The sequence below is a fragment of the Phyllopteryx taeniolatus genome, chromosome 13 (assembly GCF_024500385.1).
Source record: "Phyllopteryx taeniolatus isolate TA_2022b chromosome 13, UOR_Ptae_1.2, whole genome shotgun sequence".
NCBI lineage: Eukaryota > Metazoa > Chordata > Actinopteri > Syngnathiformes > Syngnathidae > Phyllopteryx > Phyllopteryx taeniolatus.
Window position 1 is genome coordinate 11,629,868 of NC_084514.1, and position 13,049 is coordinate 11,642,916.

At 43.8% G+C, this 13,049-nt stretch overlaps 1 protein-coding gene across 1 annotated transcript in view; it reads left to right on the top strand.

The window, feature by feature from the left end:
- The window catches only part of alk (ALK receptor tyrosine kinase), a 446,825-nt gene that overhangs the window by 334,073 nt on the left and 99,703 nt on the right, over nucleotides 1-13,049 (top strand). Inside the window, exons 7-8 of the mRNA XM_061795469.1 lie at nucleotides 7,843-7,971; nucleotides 10,231-10,334. Coding sequence (XP_061651453.1) covers nucleotides 7,843-7,971; nucleotides 10,231-10,334 — 233 coding nt within the window. The remainder of the gene's footprint in view (nucleotides 1-7,842; nucleotides 7,972-10,230; nucleotides 10,335-13,049) is intronic.

Below are 13,049 nucleotides of genomic sequence, written 5' to 3' on the forward strand. Positions count from 1 at the left end.
GTAACATTCATTTGAAACTAGATGGCATATTGGAAATGTAAACAATTGAAGCGTCTGCCTAAGACACAGCTGACAGGCGGCGAGGGTTGATGACATGCCGATAATCAAGCGTCGTCCCAATTTCTTAGGAGCATTATTTTACCTGTTAATCTTGGCCCTACAAACACAGGGCTAAATGGGAAGGGAAAGGCAGAATTGGGATTGGGCCTTAAATACAAAGTATACAATTTTTTTTAAATTATTATTCTTTGTTTAACGAAGTAAGGGAATTGAGAACAGTTTCTCATATACAATGCTGACCTGCAGGCAGTTTAGGGTTCAGTGTCTTGCCCAAGAACACTTCAACAGCAGACAATCGGAGCCTGGATTCAAACTGGTGACCCTTTGGTCAGTGGACAACCCACTCTACCAACTGAGTCACAGCTTCCCCAATAACTTCAATATCCAGTACACTGGGACAAATACTGTATCTGGCCTACGTTTTAGTACATTGTATTGTGGTGCCTGCAACTGAAAAACTTAAGTCTGGAAATAAACATTTGAAGTAAAGCAGCATGGCCATCTAAATTTCAAGTAACACTGAACAGGCAAATTAAGCCTAACTTTCAAGTACTGTAAATCAGAACAGGTCAATGCACATTTCAAGTAAAATGTGATTTTGTTTACCTTCGAGTAACGTCTCAGCAGCTGCATTGACACATTACGACCGAAACATCGCCAAATGTTCTTTTACGTCGCCCCAAAATCCACGCTATGTGGAGGGAACATTCATTTGCTCTTTGTTAGGTTTCTCAGTCGTGTAGCTCTGCTGTACTGGCCTCTCAGTTCGGTTATCATGCGAGTTCTGGCCTCTGAGTGCAGTGGATATATTTGGAAATAGGATTGGTGTTTTGTTTGGAAGTGCTCCTCAACACATTCAGTGCCACTGACTGCTTCAGAAGTCAAATATCCATGTTAACTGGGAGGGCTGGAACTGTATGCGTAAATGTTCCCGCTTTTTATTAAAGCCACGGTCACGCAACATATGAGACACAACGGTTTGGAGCTCACTTCCGGCAGAGTGTACCCCGCCTCTCGCCCAAAATCAGCTGGAGTAAGCTACAGCAAACCCGCGACCCTAGTGAGAATAAGCGGTACAAAGAATGGATGTTTTCTGAGTCAACATTTCCTAAATTTGGAACAAGCCACGCCATGTCTTCAATACCCCAATTTTGTTACAGTAAATAAACAATGTGATTAGCTCGTTATGGTCAAGTGATCACAACAAGGGCTGCTGTAATACTGAATATAGCTACGTGCACAGTGTGACAGCAGCCTATGTGAGAAAAAACAGCAGCGTGATGAGATTATTATTATAAGATTATCCTATGGTTTGAGAGTGAATTTTCCCGATAATAGGGTCAGTACCGACAGTTTGTATATTAAACGTGTTCATTATTTACAACCAAAAATCTTCACGTGAGTGGGAAAGCTGACTACTCCCAAGCCATGATTCTGTGAAGTATGACATGGAACAGAATATACTGTAGCCAATCAAAGACGTGCCCTGACTGAGGAAAAACGGAGTGGCCGTAATAAAAACAAACACGTTCTACCGTTTTTTTTTTTTTTGTACAAAAGCGGGTTCCTCAGATGGCAAAAGTATTTTCCAAAGCAAGTGTTTCATCATTCTACAACACTCCAGCCTCCGGTTCCTTCGGAAAAACTCGGCAAACATTGCTGTGCAATTTCTTCTTCCTAGTTTTTTTTTAGATGACGTGTGAAGATTTCTACCGTGGAGGACTTGTTGGTGGCAGAATTGAATTTTTATGTCTGTGGTGTTCTTTGTTGAGCTTTGGTTTCTTTGTTGAGCTTATCAGAGCACACCACACACACAGTATGGCCAAAAGTGTAACATGCCAGATTTTTTTTGCCTTCATGTGTGTTGTCTGTAACAGATAAACCATCTTTTAAGATGTGAACAATCCTTATGTGAGTACCAGGCCTTAGGTTGCAATGAAGGGAAATGCTCAAATTTAGCCCGATCGTCAGCATGTGTGTACCCACACATACACTACAAAGCTGCACACACATGCCTTTGTAAAATCAAATGCTTTTCATAATAAAAGTCCAACATCTTTATTTATTTATTTGGTGTCCATGACCGACTTTTGGATGTGGCCCTCCAGTATAAAATCCCTGGTTTAGAAGGTTAAAAGAAAGAACATTCTCACGTGCAAATAAGACACATTCAACGATGGGTTGATGTATTTTAAGCTGAAAGGGGGATGGAGACACCTTTTCGATTAAGTTAGGACATCACAAGAATTAATCTTATGTGCTAAAATAGAAAGATATTCATTTTGGAAGAAAGCGAGAGTTTATTCTGAGCTGAAGGTGATTTTGTACTGTGTGATGTCTGAATGTGAGGGCAAAGAAATGAATGATGAAAAGAAATGACTGATGTGGTAATTTTAGATAGTCGTGGTGTAACAAACTAATATGCCATCACATTATGACTCTGGCAGTAACCCTCTGCTAGTATTGATGTGAACTAAATGAAGGGGTAGGAAATTGATGCTCTCACTATTGAGGAAAAAAAACTTCCTTCATAACACAAGGACCGGCTCTTAGTATAAATTACAAATTCATGAACTATCGTCACAGAACAAGCGTACATACTTAAAGTGTGCAACGACACACCTCAAATGTTCCAGCTGTGAATTAACTTGACATGAAAATATTTAAATGGATATGAATCTGTGCATGTTAAAACAGAGAATAATACTACATACTTCTACAAGCCAATGTAAATCAATCCATCCATCCATTTTCTACCAGTTATCCGAGGTCGGGTCGTGGGGGCAGTAGCTTTAGCAGGGACGCCCAGACTTTCCACTCCCCAGCCATTTCATGCAGCTCTTCCGGGGGGATCCCGAGGCGTTCCCAGGCCAGCCGAAGGATGTAGTTTCTCCAGCGTGTCCTGGGTCGTCCCCGGGGTCTCCTCCCGGTGGGACTCTGACTCCGGTCGTACAGGCACCGAACAGCCCATATCAGGGCGTTCGGCTCCCCATACTCCCGAAGCACCCCCCACAGGACTCCCCGAGGGACACGGTCGAACGCCTTCTCCAAGTCCACAAAACACATGTAGATTGGTTGTGCGAACTCCCATGCACCCTCGAGGACCCTGCCGAGGGTGTAGAGCTGGTCCACTGTTCCACGGCCAGGAAGAAAACCACACTGCTCCTCCTGAATCTGAGATTTGACTTCCCGATGGAACCTCCTCTCAAGCAACCCTAAATAGACCTTACCAGGGAGGCTGAGGAGTGTGATCCCCCTGTAACACACCCTCCAGTCCCCCTTCTTTAAAAGGGGGACCACCACCCCAGTCTGCCAATCCAGAGGCACTGTCCCCGATTTCCACGCGATGTTGCAGAAGCGTGTCAACCAGGACAGCCCCACAACATCCAGAGCCTTTAGGAACTCCGGGCGAATCTCATCCACCCCCTTGCCACCGAGGAGCTTTTTAACCACCTCGGTGACTTCAACCCCAGAGATAGGAGAGCCTGCCTCAGAGAATCCAGACTCTGCTTCCTCATGGGAAGGCGTGTCGGTTGAATTGAGGAGGTCTTCGAAGTATTCTCCCCAACGACTCACTACGACCCGAGTCGAGGTCAGCAGTGTCCCATCCCCACTCTACACAGTGTTGATGGTGCACTGGTTCCCCCTCCTGATATGCCGGATGGTGGACCAGAATTTCCTCAAAGCCATCTGGAAGCCTTTCTCCATGGCCTCACCGAACTCCTCCCATACCCGTGTTTTTGCTTCAGCGACCACCAAAGCTGCATTCCGCTTGGCCAGCCGGTACCCATCAGCTGCATTAGGAGTCCCACAGGCCAAAAAGGCCCAATAGGACTCCTTCTTCAGCTTGACGGCATCACTCACCGTTGGTGTCCACCGACGGGTTCAGGGATTGCCGCCACGTCAGGCACGGACCACCTTACGGCCACAGCTCCGGTCGGCTGCCTCAGTAATGGAGGAGCGGAACATGGTCCACTCAGACTCGACATCAACTTCGTCCTCAAAAAGGCCCAGCAGAGGATGTACTTCCTGCTGCTTCTGAGAAAGCACGGCCTGCCACCGGAGCTGCTGAGACAGTTCTACACAGCGGTCATCGAATCAGTCCTGTGTTCTTCCATCACAGTCTGGTTTGGTGCTGCTACAAAAAAGGACAAACTCCGACTGCAACGGACAATCAAAACTGCTGAAAGGATTGTCGGTACCCCTCTACCCACCCTTGAGGACGCTGCCAGAACTAAGACAAGGGCGTGCAAAATCCTCTCGGACCCTCCCCACCCCGGTCACCAGCTCTTCCAGCTCCTTCCCTCAGGTAGGCGCTACTGATCAATGCAAACTAGAACTAGTAGACATTCAAACAGCTTCTTCCCTCTTGCAATCAACTTCTTAAACAGCTAACTTACAATTCCATTACAACAAGCTGGGAATTTTTTGACTTGAGTTCGTTGTCACATTTCTGTGGGGCCAATTATGTATTACTCGTGCACTCGCTGTAGTTGTCTCGCCATGCTGCACTATTTGCATATACTGGCCACTCATGCCAGAGTAGCATCTGCTCCATTTGCACACTGATTGAGGAGTATCCGTAACATTTGCACAACCATTGTCCCAGATTATCGCACTACTCGTCACTTTTAACCGCATACACTCCTTGAAGTCTCAGCGCCCTTTGCACAATGGTCATTGCACCGGACTATTGCGATATTAGTCATTCGAACTGCTCTAAGTGCTAGAGGACTCTGCATCTTTTTGAACAATTGTTTTTTGTCAATGTCTTTATGTCTCCAAAGTGTTCTGTAAATTGACTGTCTGTTGTACTAGGGCGGCTCCAACTTCCGGAGACAAATTCCTTGTGTGTTTTGGACATACTTGGCAAATAAAGATGATTCTGATTCTGATTCTGATGTCCCCCGCCTCCCCCGGAACATGAGCAAAGTTCTGTCAGAGGTGGGAGTTGAAACTCCTTCTGACAGGGGATTCTGCCAGACGTTCCCAGCAGACCCTCACAATACGTTTGGGCCAGCCACGTCAGACCGGCGTCTTCCCCCACCATCGGAGCCAACTCACCACCAGGTGGTGATCAGTTGACAGCTCCGCCCCTCTCTTCACCCGAGCGTCCAAGACATGCGGCCGCAGGTCCGATGAGACGACCACAAAGTCGATCATCTGCGACCTAGGGTACCCTGGTGTCAAGTGCACGTGTGGACACCCTTATGCTTGAACATGGTGTTCGTTATGTACAATCTGTGATAAGCACAGAAGTCCAATAACAGAGCACCGCTCGGGTTCTGATCGGGGGGGTGGGGGGCGTTCCTCCCAATCACCCCCTTCCAGGTCTCACTGTCATTGCCCACGTGAGCATTGAAGTCCCCCAGCAGAACGATGGAGTCCCCAGTGGGAGAGATCTCCAGCACGCCCTCTAAGGACTCCAAAAAGTGGAAGCGAGTCCAACCCCTCTCGAGAGGGCCAAGCTGTGTGTGGAGGTGAGGCCGACTATATCTAGTCGGAACTTCTCGATCTCACACACCAGCTCGGGCTCCTTCCCTGCCAGAGAGGTGACATTCCACGTTCCTAGAGCCAGTTTTTGTAGCCGGTGATTGAATCACCAAGGTCCCTGCCACCGCCGAGCTCGCACTGCACCCGACCCATATGGCTCCTCCCACAGGTGGTGAGCCCATGGGAGGGGGACCCACATTACCCTTTCGGGTTGTGCCCGGCCGGGCCACATGGGTGCAGGCCCGGCCACCAGGCGCTCGCCTTGGAGCCCCACCTCCAGGCCTGGCTCCAGAGGGGGGCCCCGGTGACTCACGTCCCGGCAAGGGAAAACCGAGTCCGTAGTTTGTTGTCCTCATAAAGGCTCTTTGAGCCGTGCTTTGTCTGGTCCCTCACCTAGGACCTCTTCGTCATGGGTGACCCTGTCATGGGTGACCCTCCTAGGATCCTAGGATCATTGCGACACACAAACCCCTCTACCACGATAAGGTGATGGCTTAAAGAGGTGGGCAATGTAAATTTTGAACAAAATTTTGTACACTTTTTGTACAATTTTGTATGTGGTTCACATAATTGACCTTCATTCAGCAGTCTGTGGCAAAGTGAAATAGGCAGGATAAGCTCTATAGAAAAAAAACAGATGGATCTTTTCGCAAAATCCTGCCGAGAGCTGTCATTAGGCCATAGAACAATAAAGATAGGGGTAGTGCAAAATGTTTGCGCATATCTCTATATACACTAACCAGCCACGACATTATGACCATCTAATGTATATATTGCACAACATATAGTCAATACAAGAGCTCTATCTAATATTCTGCCTTAACAATGTCAATAGTGGTCAGTTTTAATTGACACTGTCAGAGAGGTATTAATTCAACAATGTTGATATTGTGGCTGTGGTGTACAGCTTTACTCAGTCACAGTGAGAGCAATACTGTAGTTTTGGATTCCTTTAGGTAAATAGATTTTTTTATTTTTTTTTATATTCTGTTTCTTGTTGCGGCGGCACGGTGGACGACTGGTTAGCACATTCGCCTCAGGGTTCAAATCCTGGCCCTGCCTGTGTGGAGTTTGTATATTCTCCCCGTGCCTGCGTGGGTTTTCTCCGGGTACTCCTCCCACATCCCAAAGACATGCAGGGTAGGTTAATTGAATACTGTAAATTGCCCGTAGGTGTGAGTATGAGTGCAAATGGTTGTTTGTTTCTGTGTGCCCTGCGATTGGCTGGCGACCAGTTCAGGGTGTACCCCACCTCCTGCCCGATGATAGCTGGGATAGGCTCCAGCACTCCCCGACCCTTGTGAGGATAAGCGGAACGGATGATGAATGAATGAATGTTTCTTGCTGCCATGACTATGATCTCTCCACAGGTTCGTTTCAGCGCCATTTTCTTGATGGTGCATTATCTTACACCGCACTTTTATCGCAAAACAAAACAATTTTATAATAATGGCCAGTCAGTATAAAAGGAACATCAAACATCAAAGAAAAAAAAATATTTCTAACGAACCGGATAATCAGAACAACAACAAAAAAAAAACATCCAAACCCGGAAACAAAAAGCCTTGAGCCATATGTGAGTTTGTAAAAGCAAAGTGGAAAAATGAAAAAATCAATCAGAGAAATGTCTTTCACAATGGCTCTTGTAACATTTGCCCTATCTACGTTGTATTTGATTTACGCAGTCAATTACTTAGACAAAGAAGGGAGGGAAAAATCTTGTTAGAAATAAAAGAGTTTGCACTTTTCCATGATGGCACTGTGGAAATGAGGCGAGACGGACCGCAAATTCACCTCCTCTTGTGGTTCCAGAGGGATGCGTTTGATGGGCTGCTCAAGCCACTAAAATATCTCAGCAATCAGCTGCCAAAATGCTTCAGCGGCACAGGCCATTCACTTGATCACCACCCCCAAAACACACAGTAGCGCTACCTGAGCTCCCTCAATTCCCCTCCAGTCTCCAATCTCCTCGACGTGGGCCTTTTCAATTTTCTTCTTTTTTTTCGAGAGCTGTTTCTGCTTCCACTCTACACATCCACCCTAAATTTCACCAATACAATGAGTGTCCTGGGCCATTATACTACACCCTCTACCCGCGCAGTCACATCTTCACTGTGGCTCACATTGTTGATCTCAAGTCTCCATCTGCTTTTCCCTCCCTGCCAGTAATGCTTTACTCATCCTCCCCTACTGGGCCTGTCTACTCATTATATGCAGCCCACCTAGTATTATTCTTATCATTGCTCTCTTGCCCTGATACTGTATATGCTCTCTCCTGTGTCTCTCCAGGCCGCTTCCTCAATGGCAGCTACTGCTCTTTTGAAGAGGATGAGTGCAGTTGGGAGTCAATAATGGGTGTCCCCTGGAGAAGACTCCAATCTCCAGCCAAGGCTACTAGACAGAGCTGCCCATCCTCAGGTGGCCCAGCCATCATCTGTTGAAGTCATGCAGTTTTTTTTTTGTTTTTGTTTTTTTTTACTTCATAGTTTAAAGCCACAATTCAAACTGTAGGTTCATATCAGCTTGTTTGTTTTTGAACAATAAAGCCTTATCTGGCTTTTTAGAGCTTTATTATCAACATAAGCATATTAGAAACAAAATGAATTTCTCATAGTCATGTAACACAATTGAAGAATGCAGTTAGAATACACTATTGCAGCAGGTAACGAACAAATCTGAGTTGATTGGGACAATGGTGCTTTTCACTGCATTATACCGGCTCTGCTCACCTTCAATTGAGTCAGTTAGATTTCCACTTTGATACAGTCGTATGGGATACTTAAAAAAAAACAACATTGAACACTTCAGTTGAACGACACATGCATGGCTGCTGGCAATGGTAAGTAGACACATTTTATTTGAGAGGAGACTTAGTGCATCGGGAAGGCGGACCGCTGCAGCAAAATCTGGACTGCGTAGTAATATTGTAGATGCAGTGGCTTTTTGGTCGTTTCTAGCAGTGTATCCTCAATTGTTACAATATTGTGACAATAACCCAACTGCTCTACCAATGAGCAAACGAGAGTGGTTTATGTATCCATACGATATCACCTCGGAAAGCTTGGAATCCTGGCTGACCAAGTACTAGCAATGGTGCTGCACAGTAGTAACTGCTTTTGCCCGTGGAAAAGTATGAATAGTGAGTACAGCTGTATGAGCAGTGAAAAAGGAGACAAGGACAAAAGGACAATCTGCTCCACAATTCTTTCCTCAAGGACTGACTGTAAAGAGACTACAAGAATCCAGTCGACCAGGAAGAGCAAGGCAAAGGCAGTGTCCATTGGTGCCATCTGTTTTCGCACAAGCAGTAAAATGTACAATACTAAATTGCTGAAAGCGGCTTTAGTTAGAGTAGGCATCCAACAGTTAATAATTTGTTTCCCCCACTCGGATTTAATGTCTTCGGTTGTGCACACTTGCCCTGGCATGTTTATTTTGTTTGTGCAAGGTGGCTGTTGTAATTAGAAATTGGCCAGAGTAGCGATTTCATGAATCATGACATGTAAACTGCACACGCATGTGCTGGATTCTAACTCGATTATTTCTAGTAGTTCTGTTCATTAATATTGTGCGCTTTGGCGGTTATCATGAAAAAAGAAATGAAAGACGAGCGACCACATTAAGTACAAGCCATGTAGGCGTGTGCTTGCGTATGACCATGTGTATTTCTAGTTGTAGTATTCATTTCTATTATACAAGGTGTCAGTTATCATTATTAACTGGCAAGGAATGATTACATTTCAGTAACTATATAACAAGTGGAAGTTTCACGTTCACATGCATGACAATTCGTGCCGGATAACTCACCTCTTCCAAGTGTACCAAATATGAGTATGCATCAACGTGCTCACACTAGCCAAAGGTTCCGGATTTTAGATGTCAATTGAGATAAAGTCTGCCCAATGCCCTTAGCTGAACTATTGATGTTGCTTTAACTATGCATGTAAACATACTGAGTGTAACTGAATTGTAAAAGTTGGAGAACAATGCGTTACATCCCATCCGATTCTCTGTTTCCCAATTAACGGACTTCATAAATCTCTCCACCCATGAAGAACTTGAATACTCTGCTTAATACACAATTAGTGTGGTGCCGAAATGAGCTATGCATCAGATATTTTGATACATTTCCCATCTTTTGAAGTCGAAATATTTCAAGCTCTGCAGAACCTAACCAAACTTTACTGCATGGTGGAAACTGGGCTTTGAGACTTTTTTTTAAAGAGGAGTGCAAGATTGCAGAACTTGGAAGTCATCTTTAATTGCTTGATCCAATGATGTGAAAGAACTAAAAACTCTGATGTCAGAAGTTGTCTCTCTCTAGAGTCCCACTGCAGATAACAGTTCCAACATTCAGTCTATTCAAGTGGAATTCATGCACAGTTGATGAGATTTTACGATATTTGTTTTGCTGAGGCTTATTTTTGTAAGTAAATAATGGAACAAGCATTATGATTTCATGCCTAGCTTGATGCCATGCAGAAAAGTTCAGTGACAATTATTAATAATTTAATTTGGACATTGAGTCTTTATTTACTCTTTTCATTTTGTTAATTGAGATATGGATTAAAATCACCATGTCACTTGGGCCCACTAGGGTCCATTTTTGACAAATCTAACATGTTTTATTATTGATGTTTTCCACTGTATAATAATGGAAGTGTGTTTGTTGAAAAGGTGCAACACTCAGTCTGGAGGGGAACCAGTTCAAAGGCCAACGTCACTCAGCATTACTAAGAAGTCCTCTCTTTCCGCCTCCTTTAAGAAACTCCCCATGCACGGTGAGCACATAATTAAATTTTTTTCACTGTGAATGATTACATTTCAACCAAATACTGTATGATTATACACTTTTCTTGCTCGTTTAAAAGGGACATTTAATAAATATGAATATAGGTATAAATAAATAAATAAATACATCTCTCAAAGTCTAGGGGTGCTGGGATTCAATCTAGGGGCGCTTGTTCACCCCCATAAATTACCTACAAACGCCTATTCCCAAAAGAAATGCCTAAAAACAATTCCAATTTGATGAAAATATATAATATACTAATTAGAGAGCAAACCAATACGAGCGAAGAACCCCGCCCCTCTCACACAGTGAATACGAGGCAGGATTGTTGTGGACAGCTGTGTAGACAGTGCTGCACCATCACAGATTTTCTCTTTTGTCTCATGACACTAGCCAAAGAAAAAAACATAATTCCAGATTAAGAAACTAAATCCCTTTTCCAAACACTGAATTGGTGATGTTCATTCTGGCCTGTGTGCTCCTGGACAACTACTGTATATTAATGATATTCGTTTTGGGTATTAGCACAGCTCACTTTCATGTCATGCCTGATGTCCACTGCTCACAGTCATGCATTTTCAAGTCACCATCTGGTTTCACAAAGGATGATAAGCACCTTCAGCTGTAATGGATAATTAAGCGCTTGACATAAAGATGTTACATTCAGTTTACTGGTTGTGCTGCCTCTGTGTGTCACGCTTATCAGAATTAAGCCAGCATCTATTCCAGTGAAAGGGTGAAACAAGAATTATGTGCTTGGCTTTAATGAAATGCAGTTGAGGGACACATGAGCAAGCCATGCTTGTTGGCAAGCTTGAGAGCTGTTTTGTTCCTGCAGTTTAATTTGTGCTACGCCCTGTGTGTTTTCAGGCCAGATTAGTTTGACCATATCCCTTCAGGAAACAACAAAATTAGATTAATTTGTGGAGAAGTATGCAATAGTGCTGTTGATGCAAAACAACCCCAATGATCCTCCTGGTTGAATTCTATCAATCGCTGAATCATTGGAGACCTGCTTATGTTGTTTGATCACATTGTCCATTTAAAACATTGGGCCTCATTCACCCATAGTTGTACTTAAAATCTTTCAAGAGGAATGTGGCATTCACCATTTTTTCCAAACTCCAAGAAGTTATTACGGTGCAAAATCATTTTTTTGTGTCTCTGTAATTCTATAGTTGTTTACATTTTCACATGTATATTTGTTGTTTTTCAGGTCTGTCTGTCTTAGATAATCACTTGGTGTGCGGGTGTGAGTCACCAACTGTAAATGTTGGTTTTGGCACTTATAGAATGTGCTTTATCCTTGCGTTCTTGGCTTTACTTTTGTCAGTCTCATGCTGCTCATTGTGTCATTGACGTCACATGGTTTCATCTATTATGCCCTTTTGTGTCAGCCAGTCAGTTCCTTCCCTCGGGTTTTCACCACTTGTTTTTCATTATTCTTTTTGTTGTGCCTGCTCTCTTTGTTCCCTTCTTCCGATCCTTGTCAAGGCTTCTCGTTGTGTCTCTAGCCACTTGTGGAAGTCGTTTACCCTTTCTAGGATTTGAGGGTGCATGGGAGTTTGCCGAACCGGTCCACATGGGCTTCGTTGACTTGGAATGGGCAGAATCCTTCGCAATGTTTTATGGGGTTAGCCCCAGGAGTACAGGGTCTGGCCTGCTACTGCCAGCCATGTAAAATTTCAGAAGGAGTTTGATTCCCATCACTAGTAATAACTTGCAGCCAGGGTGTAGAGGATGTCTCGTTCTGCTATTTTTTGGATGATGTGGTTCTGTTGGCCTCATCAAGTTGTGATTTTCAACATTTACTGGGACAGTTTGCAGCCGACGGTGAACAATCCACATGAGAATCACCTTTAAATCAGAGACCATGGTTGCGACACCCAAAATGATGAGGTCACTGTATCGGACTGTCATAGTGAAGTGAAAGCTGAAGCAAAAAGCAATCTACGTTCCCACCCTCACCTACAGTCACGAGGTCTGGGTAGTAGCTGAAAGGATGCGTGTACAAGTGTCTGAAACAAGTTTCGTAATTTTTTGGGATTAATTTAAATCTCTGATGGTATTTTTTTACCTATGAGAATTAGGATCACTCAGCAGGCATGTGAAATGTCATTTAAGAACTCTTCATCAATCGAAAGAACAAAAGACAAAACATGTACAGAGGTACCTTGATGTACGAGTGGCCTAACTTGGTTTATTGAGCTAGAGCCGTCATTTAGTTGATTTTTTTTTCCTTTGCGTTACAAGCCAATTTTTGAGTTACAAGCAAGCTTTAGATACACCGCCGCTTGAGTAATGTGAAAAAGACATTTATTGAATGAGACAAATGTTCAAAAACACACATGTAAAATGGTAACACTCGCAAGAAGCTACATTAAAACTATTAAACTCATGCCCAAATGCACACTTGCAGACTAACCAGCCAAGTTGGACCAATCAGCTCCAGCCCCTGATGTCACTCACGAGACCACGGCCCTCAAAGACACACATTCAAGACTACAGTTGTTTTTTCTTTTGTTATTGTTTTGATTTAATACTGTACAGTAATGCACAGTAATTATACAATTACACTATTTTAAAACCAGTTCATTTCTTTATGCTCTTTTTAAAATAATGTTTTATGTTTTTATATCTTGCAAAACTATTTCCCTTTATGAAAAACAAGTAGCAAAAAAATGTGGTGGGTTTTTGGGGGGCT